Source organism: Rhopalosiphum maidis, chromosome 4, assembly GCF_003676215.2.
Source record: "Rhopalosiphum maidis isolate BTI-1 chromosome 4, ASM367621v3, whole genome shotgun sequence".
NCBI classification, from domain to species: Eukaryota; Metazoa; Arthropoda; class Insecta; order Hemiptera; family Aphididae; genus Rhopalosiphum; species Rhopalosiphum maidis.
In genome coordinates, this window is record NC_040880.1 from 8,397,457 (window position 1) to 8,418,827 (window position 21,371).

The 21,371-nt window shown below is 25.5% G+C and overlaps 1 protein-coding gene and 1 pseudogene across 1 annotated transcript; one reads left to right on the forward strand and one right to left on the reverse strand.

Annotated features, from left to right (window-relative positions):
* Positions 1–12,788: 12,788 nt before the first annotated feature.
* LOC113548085 lies at positions 12,789–13,537 on the reverse strand. Its single transcript, XM_026948757.1, has 4 exons — positions 13,460–13,537; positions 13,299–13,367; positions 13,098–13,190; positions 12,789–12,935 (listed from the first exon to the last, which is right to left on the reverse strand). Exons 1-4 carry the CDS (start codon positions 13,535–13,537, stop codon positions 12,789–12,791), a joined length of 387 nt encoding a protein of 128 aa, XP_026804558.1.
* A 3,409-nt stretch (positions 13,538–16,946) lies between these two features.
* LOC113548094 lies at positions 16,947–20,558 on the forward strand (annotated as a pseudogene).
* Positions 20,559–21,371: the final 813 nt, after the last annotated feature.

The following is a 21,371-nucleotide window of genomic DNA, read 5'->3' on the forward strand; positions in this document are numbered from 1 at the left end:
ATTATGGACAATCATTTCTAAAAATAAATATAAAATTGTTCAGTCTTAACAGTTATTTACAAATTTCAAAGTATTTCCATGTTATATAATATACGTATATTGCCTGAAAATTTAATTTATTGGTTCCCTGACTTTTATAGTTGGAAACCGAGAATTGTACCTTTTTCGTTTTAGGACAAAAAAGAGTTGTGACGGAAACTACTAGTATCATTTTGGTGGTAATAGGTAACTTGCCTCGATTTGCAATCAGTCATATGCTCGAAAACCTAGTTTTAAAAACGTATATTAAAATGCCCTAGTTTACATCACTGTGACATTTTGGATCAGAATATTGTTTTAATTGAAATCAAGCATAAAAATCAGCATAGTTTTTTAAATTAAAAAGATAAAATACTAGCAGGAAAATCAGTGCAAAGTGCAGCAGTTGTACTTCGGGGTTAATTTTAATAAGGGCGAACATGTAGCGGAGACTGCTATAAATGTTTAAGGGATGTTACAATTGAATTTACTTTGAATTTTTATCCTGCAAAACTCATAATTTTTTCTATAAATCTAAATTTAAAATGATTCGCAATTTACATATGATAAAATTGCATGATTAATAAGGTTGTTATTTATTGTACATATATACATCAGTAACAACGACAATGATGTATTTTATTGGAATGTGTGATATTGAAATATGTGTATACGTATTATACTTTGAAGTTTATAAAAACATATTACATCGTTCAGTGCGTAAGCGGATACGGGTGAATAATCAGAGCAAGGTGAATTCGTATATTTTTAAGGAAGTGTTGGTGCGTTTTTTAGTCCCATACCACATATCGAAAACCTTGAAACTGACGCAATTTATTAGTGAATATGCCAGTAGCTAAATCGAAAGTTTTTAATAGGAAGTGCGTTAGTTCACGTATGGTGAAACAAAACAAATAGTTGGGTGTGGTATTGTTAAACGTTCATGAGGAACTCATAAAACACTAAGTTTTGTACGTGTCACGTTGGATAGATAGGCATGCAGATATTTTATGAGATACTTATGGAGGGTGGCTTTTAAAAGTAAATACGAATTAACTAGTAGATATATATTATTATATTGACGTTCGATTAATATAATATTTACTGACAGGTTTGTTTTTGTATAAATACTCGTATCAAATAATAATTTATAAACCCACTTGTATTCATGAACAATATATATTATATGAATATTTATAAGTTCGACTCGTACACGCTTATTTAAATTTAATCGTGCGTAGATTTTAATTTTGGTGCGTTTGTCAAATATACATAGACTAAAAAATATTAATACATTATTAATTTACTAAAAATGGTCACAAAATGTAAAGTTATTTTTAGACATAGACACTTATTAATGTCTTCAATTTACTTGTTTCAACTGTTTTAAGTATATTGTTCTCAGGGACACATTTATAATATGCGTGTATTTTAAAGATAGTATTATATGTTTCAACTAATTAAAAGATTAAAGAGTAGATAATTTGAATTTTTTTAATACATTTTAACTTAAACTTTGTGATATTTTATTGAAAAAAAAAACAATGTTTTAAGTGCTCATTAAAGTTTGACTTGCATTATGGTTTTAGCATTTAAAAATTAAATAATTATTTTTTGATGATAATGTTTATATTATTTGCAGTAATACTATAAAGATTTATATTTTTAAATTTTAATTACGATGAATAATGAATATATTACCTAACTTAGGTATAGAATTAGTACATTAGCTCGTTCATATTCAACGCATAAAAGTTCCGATTCGCTTATTTTATTATTGGGATAAGAATCGAAATGATGAAATGTCAAAAATAAATTACACACTTACAATCTCAGCATCAAAAAAAGTATTTTAATAATGCAAGAGTCATAAATAATATGTATAAACCTGTATTGAAACGATCGATACACAACGTTTCAAATAAAATAGTCTTTAAGATAATTTTATTTGTGTTTTGTGCATGCAATTTACTGATTTTAAATATTTAATTATGTTACTCTAAATAATTATGGAATATAGAGATACACATAATAGGCATATAATAGGTAGGTATAAATTCAAACAAATTTACTTTGAAATCTAACTTAGTTTTATTTATTTTGAGTTATAAAATATTAATTTGGTATAACCGACATATAAATTTTTAATTCTTTAAGTAAACCGTAAATCTATAATACAGAATCTTGACTAATAGTCAAGTATGATAATAAAAACAGATACAATCCATCATTATTTAAAAAAAAAAAAAAATTATAAAACAATTATATATTAACTTTTATCTAAGTAATTGTACAAGAAACATCAGTTTTTTGCATTTTTTAATTCAGTTTATTAAATTAAGTTTTTTTATAAAGCTAAAAATGATTTATTCATCAATCTCAGTTACTCAGTAAAATTCAGTCGTTATACTTAAATTATAAACTAAATTATTATATTTATATAATATATCTAGATTAGGTATTTAATATCTCATATTTTGTTTACTTATTTATATCATAGCTTGATGTATTTAGATTTTAAATAAATAAAAGTAATACGTTACTTTAGTTATTTTTATACGCTTATTAAATTATAGGCAGTGTATTTAATTTAATTGTTTAATTATTTGTTATAGTACGTTTCCCGACGTTTAAGTCTATAAAATAAGTATAAATGCCAAAAATATTATTACATTTTGTATATTTTAGTCTTTAGATAATTACATACTTAATAACCCATATTTCCGATATTTTTGCTGCAATTATAATTTCCCATAGTGAAATCAAATAAAATTGCTTTAAAATTGTTTGAAGTGGCAAATTCAAATATGTCTGAGTGAATGCGAATAAGCCCAAAATATCAATTTAATAAATACATACAATATTGGGTTTGGGCTATATAGAATTTCAAATATTTATTTTTATTATTTCATAACCTTAAGACAAATAAATATGCAAACAAAGTTATAACTTATTTATCAAAATTATTAATGAACACAATGAACAATGACCGCTAAATGCTAACAACAAATGCAAGCATTAAAAGAAATTGTTTCTTATTCTAGAAAACAATATCATTCTGTGAATTTTTCATGTTGATTTTAATTATATAATAACTAATAGCCGATAAAACTAGTTTACATTTTTTTGTCTAATATAATTATTAGGAAAAATAACCAATAGGTACATAGAATGGCATATTTTTTTTGTAACAGATAATTTTAGTATATTTGAATTGGAAATTTTCTATTAAATTTATAAAGGTAGCATAAAGTATCAATATTTTTAAAATCTTTAGTATTTCTATTTACAAAATCCAAAGTTCTAAAAGCATTACTAGCTGATAAATTAATTTGTCGAGAAAAAGAAAGCCTATCCTCCAAAATTATTCACAAGTCTCTAATGAAATCAACCCTATTTAAATAGAATTTTCCAGTCTAAAATTTAAGAATATACGTTTTCACGTAAAAGAGACCCACTTACGTGAAAACGATATAACCTGATACTTATTAGTTAGTTGTGTTAAGAGGTAACTAGTTTAAAATACTCTATTCATTAAGCTTTTCATTTATCAATGTTAAGCTGTAATTTAATACAATAATTTAATGAGTGAATAACCGAAAATACTTTAGCACCATCAGCGAACACTATAGCATCAATAGGGGTGTTGAATACACTAGGTAAAACATTTATAAATAAGATGAATAATAAAGGACCTAAATATGATCCTTGCAGTACTTGGGTTCCAAGTGAACTTTAATATCAGTTGAAACCACAGAAATAAATTTTACGACTTAAGAACGATTTATTAAATAATAACTAATTAAATTTATAAATGATCCATTTTAACCGAAATGTTATAGTTTCGCCAATAAAAGTAAATGGTTAGCTTTGTCGAATACTTTTTGAAAATCCGAATACATTAAATCATTTGGGGCTCGTCATAGGCGTCACTAGAGTCCAAATTCTGGGGTAGCAAAAAAAAAAAAATATCTACAACAAATTTACATTACATTTATTTTTAGAAAGTGAAAAATTACTATTATATAATATAATAATTAATATTTTAATAATACAGTTTACAGTACACATTTGAATAATATACATCGAATATATTTTTTAAATCTAAGATTTTTTTGGGGGTAGCAAAACGATACCCTTGCTACCCAAAAAAAAAAAAATTTTGGGGTAGAAAAAATACCCCTGGATACCCCTCAATGACGTCTATGGGGCTCGTCATTACAAGCTAAAATTATTTTAGATTGGTAAAGACAGGATTAATAAGTATTGATTATATTTGTCTAAAACCATGTTGATTACTAACTAATTGTTTAGAAAGTGTGATAGCTTTTTAGTGATAATGTTTTCAATTATTTTATAGGAATAGCAATAATTTGTTTTATCACCAGTCTCATGAATTCTATAAGACTTTTTCCAAATTTCAGAAAATATACCCATTCTAAAGGATTTATTAAAAATATGATATAATAGTTTTACGAGAAAATTACTACAATTTTTCAAGTAAACAAGCAGAAGATTATATTGTAATATTTCAGTTTGTGTATCAAAAACTCTCCAAAAAAAGAATAATTGTTTTTTTTATGACCTTAAGAATCTTAAGGTCTGAAAGTAAAACTTATTTTAAATTATTTAATATACTATGTGTATTGTAATTTTATATACCAATTTTATTAACAGGATTATTATTAGATAATGTTAACATAATCGAGTTCTATCAATTGTTACACTTTATGCCTTGCTAATTTTACAACTTTTATCAGAGGTGTGTTTTTAATATACAAAAATATATATATTTAATAAACGCATCACTACAGTTGACTTGTTTCGCTTCATTATAAACTTATAATTTATTAAAATAACGTTCTATAAAAGTTTACTTTTGAAATGTGAAATATATTGATGAAAAAGTCTACAATAAACTATTATCTACACCTAAACTGCTTACATAGCTGGAGAATGTGCATATTATATCGATGTAATAACATGCACATAGCATATTGTAAGAAACATATGTGATATTTATAAATGAATGTGTATATTAAGAATTATTTTGGATGAATATTTACCCACAACATTTTTTTGCGAATACAATTATTTATTGTAACACTTCAGTTTTGGTAACAAATATTATCGAAATGGCGACAGGTTTTCACATTAACTTAAGACCTATTTTAATTGTATCCAAGTGTATAGGTTTAATTGATAATTCATATACCTTGGAACCAAATGGATTATTAATTCGGCGAATAAATTCAAAATATAATATATTTCTAGAAATAGCACGGATTATTGTGTTATTGGTATGCACTCACATATACTTTCATCAGCTCGAACCAGAATTTCATATATTTCAATACATAAATATAGTTAAATTTTGGAATATTATTATTGCAGCCAGAATATCAACAATATGGATAATCAAGTAACTATATATGTATATATTATAAAGGTTTTATACTTAAATTAATTTGAGAGTTTAAATGAATTTGTTGTTTTAAATTTATTTACTTATTTGTAATATATTTTTAAAAAAACATCATGTTAGTATAAGTTCACAAATATTTATAACAAAAATTAATTTAAGTATAATACCTAATTTGATCTCAAAGAAACTTATAATTTTAAAATTGTTTATTTATTCATATATATATATATATATATTAATGCTAAGCATTTTGTATTCAAAATATTATACAGTACAAGTACTTTATAGTATTTCTAAGGACTTGGAAAATATTATTTCATATTTTACCAATTTAAAAATGTTTGATTTACATCCAATTTCGTTTTAACTTTAATAATTTATGTTTTCAGATTTATTAATAGTATCATCGAATTTGATCAAAAAATTAAACCATTTTTAACAAATTTTTCAATACCATAGCATTCACTCAAACAAAAGGATTGGTACAAGATTTATACTATTTTATACTTTGTTGGAATAAAACTTTTATATGCCTATTTAAAGCCCACAAAGTTGATAAACATTAATTAATCGGTAACCGGTTATTCAGTCCACTGTTAAGGATATCGTAGCTATGGAAAACACGAGGCTGATGCACTCCGAACTCGGTGAATTGTTAAAAAAATGTACATTAGGTTATAGACCATTGCTATTGGGTTTCTACACGTTCAGCTTTATCAATATGCTTATTGGTATTTATTTCATTGTTAACGATCAACCATTAACCAATAATCAATATTCGGAAGAAAAATATGTGATAGTAATACCAATTTTACTTCATGTACAAATTGTCGTCTTTATGATAGCTATTATCATTTTTGTTTCATCCATAAACGAAAAGGTTAGTAAATAAACCATAATATTACACAGTACACTACACATGCTTATGTCCGTATTCAGTGGCGTCGGATAAGGGGGGGTGGAAGAGGGGGCAATTGACCCTCAGATATAATCCAAAGGGGCAAAAGTATTCTATTCCCCTCTATATTACATTAAAATTAAAGGATATACAATCGTAATTTACGTAATACGTTTAATTTATACATTTACTTATTCAAAATTGGTCTCATTTTTCTGAATGTGCGTAATAATATTATTAAGTTAATAAGTAGATACATTTTTTTATATTTCATTTATTTAGATATTGCTACTTTAAAAATTATATATACCTATAATAAAACAAAATAAATTAACTTTCAAATTGCTTATAACAACGATTAATCAAGAGTATACACAAACGTTTTTTATAATTTAAAAATAAACATTATAAATAATAATATGAAAAAAATCTATTTTCATTTTACTTTTACAGCGAATGAAAATAATGTCATATCTATAAAATTTCGCGTTTATGATGTCAGTTATCATCTTTGTTTCATCTATAAACAAAGAGGTAAGTAAATAAATTATAGATTTAAAAAATAAACTCTCAAAATAAAAATATTAACGATTATTCAAAAGTAAGATAAACGTTTTATAATTAAAAAAAAAAGATATTGGTAACTATATTAAGAAAAAATTATTTTAATTTTAATTTTACAGTGAATGAAAATGATGTTGTATCTACGATTATACCAAATTTCAAATTTACACCCGGACATAAAACGACAAGTATTAATTTAAATAAATATTTTGTACGCTTAACTATAGAAAACGATTATTTAAATTATCAACGGATATATTTACATTATATACAATATATTGTTACTATTTTTATTTAATCATTTAGATAAAAAATGTTTAAGCAACAAATATCAGCTAATGATATGGACCAAATTTTGCCGCTTGGGTTTTTTGATATCAATTTAAATCTTGTTACATCAGTAAGTACTAATTTAGTCTTGGTTAAATTATCTTATTATAGTTATATATTTCTTTTTCGTCTTATGTACCGATTTATAAAGTACACTTAGAAACTTTTAGGTGTATATTTTTAAATACTCGTAATGCCATGTGTTAATAAATCAGTATTTTTGGAATTTTTTTGCATGTATATTACATTTTCTGAGTTTTTTTTTTTGTTTAGAGTGTATTAAATTTTTTAATTTAAACGTTTGTTTGCAGGTACTTGTTCTATTAATAACTGGAATATCGACAATAATTTAGGTGTAAGATCACCAAATATATTACAATTGAACTATGAAACTAAATAGTTCTATTTAATAATGATGAACAATTTACTTTAACGTAATTAGTTATATAATTATTCATAAATGGGCGAATGTAAGTTCCTAGAGAAGACGTAGTAGGTAGTTAATTATTATCAATTAGTTATTTTATATACAAAAAAAATACATATATTTATAAGTTTTTTTTTTTTAAATATCTCTTTTAAGCATAGCTTGAGTTGGGGATAGAGAGTGTAACAATGTTATACTAAAAAAGATCAAAAATAATAAAAATTTACAATTATATTAATAAATAAATAGTGTATAGTTTTGTTAGTTATTTAAATAAAACAATTATAAATTAAAATTATAGAAAAATCAAAATTGCAATAAAAACGTTAGATTTAGTTTTAAACATATTTAATGTTTACATAAACAAATTAAAATTGCCTATGTTATTTTTTGCATCCGAGAATATAGTTAGTTTAACTTAATAATATTCTTCATGTTCTTTTAATTTTTAACGAGAAACCTTAATGGTAGATTATAATTTTTCATATTTAAGAGACCGTTAAAATAAATAGTTTTTAAATAAAATGTATATTTTTTACTTACATGTATACGCACTTATATTTATACAACTCTTATAAAGTTATAAGTAACAACTGATTTAATAACATTTATGTATTTATTTATTTTATATGTGTTATAATTAAATATTAAGAGGCGGACTGCAGGTACATAAAACTAGGTCCTCATTGCAAGAGTTTGAACGGATAAAAAAAAGCGTCTAGATAAAAATAAATAATAATTTATTATAGGTATTAAAAGTATCTAGGTTGACCAAAAGTTTCATATAGAATTTCCAATGTTTACAAAATCACGAAAATATTATGTCAATTACTAAAATGTGTATAGATAGTTCTTTAAAATTTAATACAAGTGATTTTATTAGTAAGGGTTTTACTAAAACCTAAAAACTTAACTTTTTTTTAAAGATATCTTATGTTTTAAGATGACTGTTCACGATGATAATAGTATAGTTGGAGATGTAGATTGAAATAAAGACATATTTGAGTTGAATTATTGTTAACATTTTTCTCAGCTGATAGTATTATAAATTGTTGTAATTAAAAATGTATTAAGGCTCAAAATTAATCTCAAAATTACTAAGGATACCTTAACGAGGTATGATAAATTTATTAGTTGCCGTTTATGCTGTTTTGACTCCTAGAAACGGCACTTCAACTGCTGATTAATATAATCATCATTATATTTTATAGCTTTTTATCAATATCAGAATTATATAATTAATTCCACGACATTACCAACTATAAATATATATAAACATATAGAAAAATATCATACGAATCACAAACAATCATCTACATTCGTTCATAACAAAAATAATAAACAAAGATCATTATAACACGAGTGTTTACTGCGGTATGGCTGCAGTAGGTACTTTAATGAGTCGCTATAGGCATTTAAATGTAATTAATTGTTTGAAGTGTTTGAACACATATTTACTTAAAAATTATTAACATAAAATTAATCATGTATTTCATCATTGTTATGAGTCAAGGTTAGATTAATACTTTGTGTTATACTTTTTCCATCTTTATTAAGTTGGATTTTTCAGTTATATCTCAATACTACATACATCCAGTGCGATGGTAGGAAACGGCTTAACGTAAAAATCCGTACAAGGTATTAATCGATTAGAAATATTGTGCAGATAAGAACAGAGAAACTCGCAAGAAGATTGATAAGATGGCTTAGAAATTATAACCAAATTAAAAAAAATTATTTTCATGTTTAGCAGTCAAATGAAATCGCAACTTTTTTATAAAAATATAATTTATGTCACAGCAAAAACACTTTGTTTAATGACGTGTAAAAAAATCTAATTAAAAAAAAAATTAAATTTATTAATGATTAAATCATTAAAATACGTGATTTAATATGGAAACAAAGTACAATGCCATTTTATAAGTTTGTAAATACCTACGAAGCTATGACTACAGATAAAGTCAATCGTACAGTGTAATACTTAGTCATCACATTGATTTTTGATTTGATTTGATTTTGTAAAATTTTTCATTATTTAAAAAATACAATTAACAAAGTATTTAAAAAAATGATAAGAGTTACCTACACTTGTAAGCCATTAATACAACATGATATTTAGTCAGATTTCTTAATTTAACAAATAATAACAAACACTGTACTTATAATAAAAGAGAGATAAAAAAACATATTGTTTAGTTACTTAGTAAGACGTGTAAGTATACGTAAATTAATACAAATAAGTAACCACTATAGTATTTTTCGTAATTAATAATTTATAAACAATGTATTGACTATAAGCATTAAACTTTACAATAATTGATTTTATTTGTCATCATAGTAGGTATTTATAATATTATAAAATGGCATTTTTTACACGGAGTTATAACGAAGTGTTTTTGTTGTGATAAATAATATTATGTATACATATATTATTTTAGAAAAAAATAATAATTGTGATATTATTTAAGTACCTTATAGCAGGTACTATGCATTTTATGTAGCTATACTCTCTTGTATTATATATTTATATAAGTACAGTCAATTAATAAAATGTTCGATTTTATAACATTGATTTTCTTATCTTGCGATACTTGATTCATAATATTATAGTTGCAGGGTCGTCTAACAGTGATCTGCGAACATTCACGAAGGTTGTAAATTGCAATAGAAAGAAGGGTTATTAATATTATTATCGCATATCACAATGTATTTAAGCCATTCTCTGTGCTATGACTGTGCGTTACAGTCTAACCACTCCCATACAGAAGAAAAATATCCAAGGTTTTATATTGAAAAGTTTATACGGAGATAAAGGACATATTCTTAAGAAAATTAAAATATTTATAAACTTTATAATAATAAAAGTGTGAAAGAAAAGTTCTAATCTCAAAAATCCTATCTGATAGTCATAGTCAAAAATTATTTTATAATTATGTGTCTATTCTATGTAGGTATATTGTACTCGATACGGTATGTCGTGAATGTTGGTCAGCGGGTTGATGAGTATGCGCGTACTATTAAATTCCCATCACTCATTCTAGTTATATTATCATGGTACCCAGTATTTGGTGTAGAATTCGGTAGAGACGATAATTTAATATTATATTATGTATTTTATGTTTTAAGTAAATTTGAATTTGCATCATTATAATTAAATATGACGAGATACTAAAATTTTTGTTTCGGGTAACCGATAATAATACATACACATATTGAGTTCTATACTAACACAGTGATGTATGATAATTCAATTTCAGTTAGGTAAATTATATTATATTGTCATTAAATCAAAGTTTATTTTAAGCATAGTTGTTATGAGTGCTTAAAAATATATAATATAAAACCATGATTAACCACGAGTCACGACAATTTCCTCTACTGTAGATTGCGCATAATATTTTATGTAGTTAAGGCCTACCCGGGGTAATTATAATATAACAAAAATCGTATTATGTGCAATACTACTTGTGACAATAAGCACGACATATTGATTTACGAGCTTAACATTACCGATCTAAGGTTGTGAGGACAGTTGCTTGTATCAATTGTAATATATGTACTATTAAATATTTATATACTAGATATGTATATTATTCATGCTGGAAAATTGTTGGTGATATAAAATCTAACTATTCGTCGTATAAATCATTATTATTATTACCATGAGATGTGAAACGTATAGTGACACAAATAATTTTTACCCGCTCACATGCATATCATTTTAGTTGGTTTAAATACAGTCCCTCGAAGACGCACTCGGCTAAACTGTCAAAATCGTACTTAATACACCAAACCAAATTTAACGATTCGATAAATCGATTTTAAAAATTCGAAATCGAAACACAAGATATACCAAAAACACGTTGTAACAATGAACGAGACAACTGTTAAGATATATCGTCTCGTAAGACGCTCTCTTTTCAGTAGTGAACATAGTTATTATAAAGTGGTACGAATAAACTGTATTTTTTTTTACCGAGTTAATATAATAGGATGTTCAGTCATTTAAGTGATTGTATGTTTATTTTTTAGTTTTTACGCGTGAGAAATAACGTGCTCGAGTAGTTGCCTATACAATACCCCTCGATTGATTCAACCATCGTTCGGATACCATTGTAAAAAACATTTAATGACGAGTTAGAATTGTACATCACGTTTTATTTGATTTACTATAATAATAGTGTTTAAAAGCTTTCGAGTTACTGTTGTTTGGTTCTTAAAGAAAACAAATATAATATTAATCTTTATAATTATCTTCTTTTTAGAAAGAGCCATTTTAGGGCGCTGAACGCCGTGCTTTGAATTTTCATTGTCGTTATACTGGTCCGTTTTTTATTTTTGACTTGTACTCACTATGTTCGTATAACGGAGTACCTATTTACTCAGGGTGAGCTTAGTTGTTGGTTGGTCGTAGTTGTCGACAAAATGACCTGTGAATGTTGTCCAACGGATTTTGTCGTGGTGTTAATTAGCCAGTGAGCCAGTGTGAAATGTGTGAAATGTACAGAAAATCTATTATTATTTAGGGGTGTGATGGAGAGGAGGATATATTTTCAATTATATTGTAATAAGCTTTAAAGTATTGAGAAAACTTGAAATAGTTTTTGTTTAGCTGGGAAAATATTTTATTGAATTCTTAAAATGGTTCTATAAAGATTTTAAAATAATTAAAAGGTGGTATATAAATATTGTATGTTTATAGTACTGTTCCGATGATTCTGCATGATATTATTGCGAGACGATTCAAGTCCAGTTATTTGAGGTAATTTAACAGTATCACACGGTAAACTCATTAATTTGTTGACTTTTAAGAACAAACTGCCGAATTCTTTGTTAAGATTTAAATTCATTGTGATTTTTTTTAGACAAATAGAAAATATCTATGCATTATATCTGTGGCTTATATGACTTGGTGTTAATTTTAGGACTTATTTTAAGGTAAATTGCGTCCTCGAAAAAAGGGTATAATTAAATATGTATGAATTATGCATGTAATGTTGGAAGGCATTTTTAAAATTAATTTTAGACTCTTCAGAATTACAATTGAGATTCGTCAGATAATCAGATAGAAGGTATAAAGTAAAACTATAAAGAAGTATACATAATGTATACATATACATTTGTTATTAGACAGATGAATCGTTAGCTAACTTATTAACTATCTTAAATTGAAGGGATGCAATCGATTCCATTTCATTGATCCATTTCAAAACCATTGGATGATCTTTCATTTGTATTGATGTGGCTATCCCGGTAATTAATAATTCTAATATCTGTTAACAAAATTAAAAAAGAACAATTTAAAAAACAAATAAACTTGATAACTTGAATGATTTATACATTTTAAATGAATATATTCACTATCGATTAATTAATATCCATACATAAGTGACAAGTATTTTTTTTAACCTATTACGTAATTTGTACTTACTCACCGACATAACGAGATATAAATTAATTTTGAACAACCCGAAAGCGGTGATTTCATCAGCTTCGTAAAATGATATTTGGTTCATAAACATTTTAATCTAAACGATAAAATAATAATAATTACGAAATGGTTAACTCATATTATATGTATATCGTCGCATTTGTGATTCGAATAAGTATATTGTTTTCGAGTAAATGTATATTACTTGTCGTTTTATGTGTAAGGATAAGTTTGATATTCGGTTTAATCGTACAGAATATATAATTTTCCTCCTCTGTAAAAATATAAAGATTGAACATTTATTGCCAGTGTTAAACATATACTTTCATTATTTATGGAATTTATTTAAAACGCTAACGTTGTTACCTTGTCATCTATAAACGATACCAAAACCACGATAAGCATCACAAAAAAGACGGATTGACCGATTGCCAAGTAATTCATTAGTATTCTAAATACGTTTTCGGTGAAACTGGACTGCGGTAAAAAATAACTGAATGAAAACGCGAAAAAAAAATTGAAGATCGTATTGATGAAATTGGATGCAAAAAAAGCTACGAGCAACAGGCCGTAACCCAGACTAAACATTTTCAGCAGTCCACTCAGTTCGGAGTGTAAAAACCTTAAGTCATCAATCAGAACCGCTATTTCAATGTGCGTCCGTTGATCGGGAACGGCGATCAGTTCGACTTGGAGACATGTCCACAGATCGTATAACGTTCCAAATCTAATGTAAAAGTTATAGAGAAAGAAACACGTGGAAATAACGACTACAAAGTGTACAATGAACGGTGGTCCGAAAATATGATTTGAGAGTAAATGGACATCCACTGTACGCGGTGGCCACATACATATATGAATTAATTTGAGTCCGAAAAAATATATGAATAATGAAATAAAAAACAAGTTCCAGCGGTTTTTGCTCATTGAACGCGGTTGGGTCGACAGACGTGATAGGAGTGGAATGATTTTTCGGTCGAATTCAACAATGCCATTGATCAACCTTGAAAAAGAAAATAACGACGTTAATCAGGTTTTTACATTTTTTATTTGAGTTTATTGAATTAAAGTTTTTTTTATAAAGCTTAAAAATATTTCTGCATTATTTTCAATAGTCAGTTATCTGAAATTTAGTCGATATTCTTAAATTATGATATTCATATTATACATCTACCTTAGGTAATTAATAGCTCATAATTTGTTTACTTACTTTATACTTATATACAGGGCTCTCACATACAATATTGAGCCCAATGGCCCTTAAAAGAGCCGGGCTCTGTACTCCAGGTCCATCAACCCCCCCCCCCCTTGTAGGGCCCTGCTTATATATCATAGTCTGATGTACTTAGGTTTTAAATAAAGAAAAGTGATATGATATACTTTAGTTACTTATAAACTTATTTTATTAAAGGCAGTGTATTTAATTATTTAATTAATTTATATATCGCCAGAACTTCTAGTAACTAAATATTATACTGTAGAACCTCTTTAATATGGACAAATTGTGGCTCTAAGTTTTATGAAAGTCCAGATAAAATAAAATAACTAAAAAACGTGTATCAGAGATTTAAGAATATAGGTGTGTATAAATATATTATAGCATCCAAAATACCTACATGATAGTATAATATTAATAATATGTAGAAAATTCGTGGAACACGTTTTCACAATTATTTTAGAATAAAATAAACACGAAGAAAGCCTTCAACGACTGTCCGGATTAAGCCAAGCCCAATCTGATGAGGTTCCACTGTACATTTTAGCTTTAGAAAATTGTGAATTTTTAAAAACAAATTCATACGATGTTAAATTTAATTTTGGACAATTGAGTTGAAATTATTTACCATGATAAGTCAATAAAATAAGTATAAATACTAAAAATATATTTGTATATTATAGTTTTTAAATATGTACATACCTAATTATCCATTTTTCCGATATTCTTGCTGCAATTATAATTTTCCAAAATGAAATCAAATAATATTGCCTTAAAATTGTTTGAAATGGTGAATTCAAGTATGTGTGAGTAAATATGAATAAACTCAATATTCGTATCAATTCAAGAAATTTATAAAATATTGAGTTTGGGTTCCGAATTAATAGTCTCGTTGGTTCTTCCGTTGTATAAGAAAAATTAATTATACCTATAAACTTGATCAAGATCAATACTGGTTTTAAGGTTATACAAAAAGTAGTCGTCATTTCAATACTACATTTTTTCTTGTACTGAGTACATTATTCCCTAAATAGAAATTCAAAAATTTATTTTTATTATTTCATAATGTTCTAACCAAAGAAGTATGTAAAAGTAAGTTATTATTTATTCATCGAATTATTAACGAACACAGTGAATATTATACATTATTTATACATCTTTATATTAAATATTTTCTGGTGTGTGTAAATATATTTATTGAATGTGTAAGACATTTCTATATCTCGTATTGTGGTTTAACCTGATATAATAAAATACTTAAATGTTACAATTCGATTTTTTTTTTTAATTTTGTTACTATAAAGGAGTCGGAGTGTCCTTCATAATGTACAAAAAAAATTATTGTTTACCTGGAATAAATACATGCCGATTTAAAATGGGTAAGAACTTTATAGATTATTATACAGCGATGTTGATTCAAAGAAGAGTGTTGTATATTCAGGCAAGTATTCAAGCATTCAAGCATATTATTTTTCACTGTGTGTATAAAGTAAACACGCAATGGCTTGAACTATTAGCAATAAACGACAATAATCAGTCGAATAAATTTGAGATTTTCATAAAATAGATATTATTTTTGTTTATAATAAATGTATTGTCGTAATATGATTATATTACCACATGATCACAGTATTATAATTGTATTAATGTAGATATAGTTAAATATATTCACTAATAATAATTTTAATATTACTTATTATAGTATATTTCTATTTAAAAACCGAAAATCTGAAAGCATAAGTAGTTGATCAATTAATGTCGAGAAAAAGAAAGCTTATTTTGTCTAAAACCATGTTGACTTACCTAGTTGTTAAGGTACGGAAGGTGATAGATCTTTAGTGATAATGGCTTCAAATATTTTAGGAACAACTGATCATTTGAAGAGAGGTACATAATATGTATAGTTAGAAAAATTTGCTTTATTATAAGCTTCATGGATCGAGATGACATAAAACATTTTACAAATCTTAGAAAATATCCATTTTTTAGGATTTATTAAAAATGTATTATAATAGTTTTACGAGAACATTTCTAAAGTTTTTTTTTAAGAAAATAGGTAGTTATTAATACAGTAATATTTTTGTTTTTGTTTCAAAATATTAACGAAATAAAAATATTGATTTTTTAAGATCTATTTTAATTTATTTAATATAATATGTGTATTGTAATTTTATTAACAGGATTATTATTAGATAATGTTAACATAATCGAGTTCTATCAATTGTTACACTTTATGCCTTGCTAATTTTACAACTTTTATCAGAGGTGTGTTTTTAATATACAAAAATATATATATTTAATAAACGCATCACTACAGTTGACTTGTTTCTATTCATTATAAACTTATAACTTATTAAAATAACGTTCTATAAAAGTTTACTTTTGAAATGTGAAATATATTGATGAAAAAGTCTACAATAAACTATTATCTACACCTAAACTGCTTACATAGCTGCAGAATGTGCATATTATATCGATGTAATAACATGCACATAGTATATTGTAAGAAACATATGTGATATTTATAAATGAATGTGTATATTAAGAATTATTTTGGATGAATATTTACCCACAACATTTTTTGCGAATACAATTATTTATTGTAATACTTCAGTTTTGGTAACAAATATTATCGAAATGGCGACAGGTTTTCACATTAACTTAAGACCTATTTTAATTGTATCCAAGTGTATAGGTTTAATTGATAATTCATATACCTTGGAACCAAATGGATTATTAGTTCGGTAAATAAATTCATCTTTTAATGTGTTTCTAGAAATAGCACGGATGATTGTGTTGTTGGTATGCACTCACATATATTTTCATCAGCTCGAACCAGTATTTTATTTATTTCAATATATAAATATAGTTAAAGTTTGGAATTTTATTAGCAACTATATATATATATATATATATTATAAAGGTTTTATACTTAAATTAATTTGAGAGTTTAAATGAATTTGTTGTTTTAAATTCACCTGCTTATTTGTCATATTTTTATAAAAAAGCTAAAATTTATTATATTAGTATAAATTTATAAATATTTATGACAAAAATTAAGTTAATAATAATACTTAATTTGATTCCAATGAAATTTATAATTTTAAAAATTGGTTCATTTATTCATATATATATATATATATATATATATATATATATATATATATATGTGTGTGTATATAATATATTACTGCTAAACATTTTTTATTCAAAATATTATAAAGTACTTGTAGTATTTCTTAAGGACTCATACAGTGACTCTTCCATACAATGAAGTCGAATAGGCAAGAAAAAAAATCGTAATATGGAGGAATTAGTTAAATAGAATTATGTATTCATTATCAATGAAGGCTACGGTTCTTAAAAATATTTAGCTAAACAGAAAATTTCGTAAAAAGGAAGATTGTTGTATAAAAATTTCACTGTCTTATTTAATATTTGAAAAATTTAAAAATGTTTGATTTACATCGAATTTCGTTTTAACTTTAATAATTTATGATTTCAGACTTATTAATAGCATCATTGAGTTTGATCAAAAAATTACACAACTTTTAATAAATTTTTCAATGCCACAGCATTCACTAAAAAAATAGAATTGTTACAAGATTTTTATTTCATTTATTTTATACTTTGTTGGAATAAAATTCGTACACACGTATTTATATTCCTTAAACTTCATAAACATTAATTTTTTGGTATTGAGTTTATTCAATCCACCATTTGTTATTGATTACATAGTTACAATAACTTCGTGTTTCTTTCTTCAAAATCTGTACGTCAGATTTCAATCGGTAAATGATTTGTGGAAATGTCCTGCTCCTGGATTAGTCTCTGTTCCTGGTCAATGGACAAACATCAAAATAATGGTTTTGATGGAAATCACGCGGCTGATGCATACAGAACTCTGTGAATTACTAATAAAATTTACTCTAGGATACGGCCTATTGTTATTGGGTTTCTATACATTCAGCTTTATCTCAATGATTGTTGGTGTTTATGTTTTTGTTAACGATGGATCACTATCCAATTCAGTTTCACACGAAAAATACCGGGTAGTATTTCCATTTTTAATTCATGTATACAATTTCGCGTTTATGATGTCAGTTATCATCTTTGTTTCATCTATAAACGAAGAGGTAAGTAAATAAATTATAGATTTAAAAAATAAACTCTCAAAATAAAAATATTAACGATTATTCAAAAGTAAGATAAATGTTTTATAATTAAAAAAAAAAGATATTGATAACTATATTAAGTAAAAAGTATTTTAATTTTAATTTTACAGCGAATGAAAATGATGTCGTATCTACGTTTATACCAAATTTCAAATTTACACCCGGACATAAAACGACAAGTATTTATTTAAATAAATATTTTGTACGCTTAACTATAGAAAACGATTATTTAAATTATCAACGGATATATTTACATTATATACAATATATTGTTACTATTTTTATTTAATCATTTAGATAAAAATGTTTAAGCAACAAATATCAGCTAATGATATGGACCAAATTTTGCCGCTTGGGTTTTTTGATATAAATTTAAAACTTGTTACATCTTTAAGTACTGGTAAAGTCTTTGTTAATTAATCATATTAAAGTGATTTATTTATTTTTAATCTCATACATCGTTGTGTATATAGTACACCCAAAAACTTTTAAGTGCATATTTTAACTTACTTATAATACGATGTGTTAATAATTCAGTATTTTTGAAAAATATTTTGTATTTGTACTACGATTTCGAGTGTTTTATTGTTTTAGTAAGTACTTAATATTTTAATTAAAACGTTTGCTTGCAGATACTTGTCCTATTTATTACTGGGATATCGACAATGTTTCAGATAAAAGATTACCCAATAATATTACAATTTAACTATGAAACTAAATCGTTATTTACAAAAATGATGAACAATTCATTTTAACGTGATTAATTGTTATATAATTTATAAATGAATGAATGTAAGTTTCTAGAAGAGACATAGAAGTTAATTATCACCAATAAGTTAGTTTCTTCATAAAAAATACTCACATGTTAATGAGAGACTTAAACGGTAGATTATAGTTGTGTTAATATTTAAGAGACGGTAAAATAAATAGTTTTTAGATAAAACGAATAATTATCATTGTAAACTCAAATTTATTTTGTAATCAATGCATTTGAGTTGAATTATTGTTAACATTTTTTTCAGCTGATAGTATTATAAATTGTTGTGATTAAAAATGTGTTAAGGCTCAAAATTAATCTCAAATTTACTAAGGATACCTTAACGAGGTATGATAAATTTATTAGTTGCCGTTTATGCTGTTTTGACTCCTAGAAACGGCACTTCAACTGCTGATTAATATAATCATCATTATATTTTATAGCTTTTTATCAATATCAGAATTATATAATTAATTCCACGACACTATCAACTATAAATATATATAAACATATAGAAAAATATCATCTACATTCATTCATAACAAAAATAATAAGCAAAAATCATTATAACACGAGTGTTCACTGCGGTATGACTGCAGTAGGTACCTTAATGAGTCGCTATAGGCATTTACATGTAATTAATTGTTTGAAGTGTTTGAACACATATTTACTTAAAAATTATCAACATGAAATTAATCATGTATTTCGTCATTGTTATGAGTCAAGGATAGATGATTGATTAATAATGTTGTTATACTTTTCTCATCGTCATTAAGTTGGATTGTTCAGTTATATCTCAATACTACATATATCTAGCGCGACGGTAGTAGCGCGAAGCTAAGTAAAAAAAAAAATAGCGTAGTAACCACTTACGTATAATAACAGGAAACCAAGTTGTACCATTGAATTCTCGTGCTAATTTTTGTTAATTCATCGGCCAGATCTACAGGGCAAACGGCTGAAAGTATCAAGCCGTAAAATGTATCAATCGATCAGAAATATTGTGTAGATGGGAAAAGAGGAACTCGCAATTAGATTGGTTAGATGGTTAAGAAGTTATAAAAATGTTCAAGTATTTTTAAGACCGATTTTACGTACACAACGAAAATATCGTAAAATATAACATGTCTCCCAATCCGCTGCTTATCCATCCACCCAATCTCATTACTGTGGCGGTGGTGACCGCGACACCGAACTCACGGCGTTTAACGTATGGCCACTGCAATGATTATTATTATTAAATATACTAATTTATTGAAATGATCAAAATTTATCTTCAGGTTTAACAGTCAAATGAAATCACAACTTTTCTTATAAAAATATAGCTGATATCACACCAAAAACACTTCGTCATAACACCGCGTAAACAAAAGCTAAGTTAAAAAAAATTAAATTTAGTAATGATTAAATCTTTAAAAGACGTGATATAATGTGAAAACTAAGTAAAATCTAATTTCATAACATTAAAAATATCTTTAAAATAAAATTAATTGTAAAGTGAAATACTTAGTCAACATTATATTGTGTAACTACTTGGTAGGACGTGTAAGTTTACTTAAATTAATACAAAAAAGTAACCACTATAGTATTTTTTGTAATTAATAAATACAATATGTTGAATATAAGTATTTAACTTTACAATTATTGATTTTATTTATCGTCATGGGTATTTATAATATTATAAAATATAGAATTTTACTTAGTTTCCATATTATATCACGTCTTTTAAAGGTTTTACCATTACTAAACTTAATTTTATTTAACTTGGCTTTTTTTTTAACACGGAGTTACAATGAAGTGTTTTTTATATGATAAATAATATTACGTATACATATATTTTTTAGAAAAAATAATAATTGTGATATTTAAACTTATTATTATTATTATTATTATTATTATTATTTAAGTACCTTATAGCAGGTACTATGCATTATATGTAGCTGCTCTCTCGTATTATATATTTATATAAGTACAGTCAATTAATAGAGTTGTCGATTTTATAATATTGATTTACTTATCTTACGACACTTGATTCATAATATTATAGTTGCAGGTCGTCAACGGTGGTCTGCGAACATTCACGAAAGTTGTAAATTTCAGTAGAATGAATTTGATCAGAGGTCAGCTTTT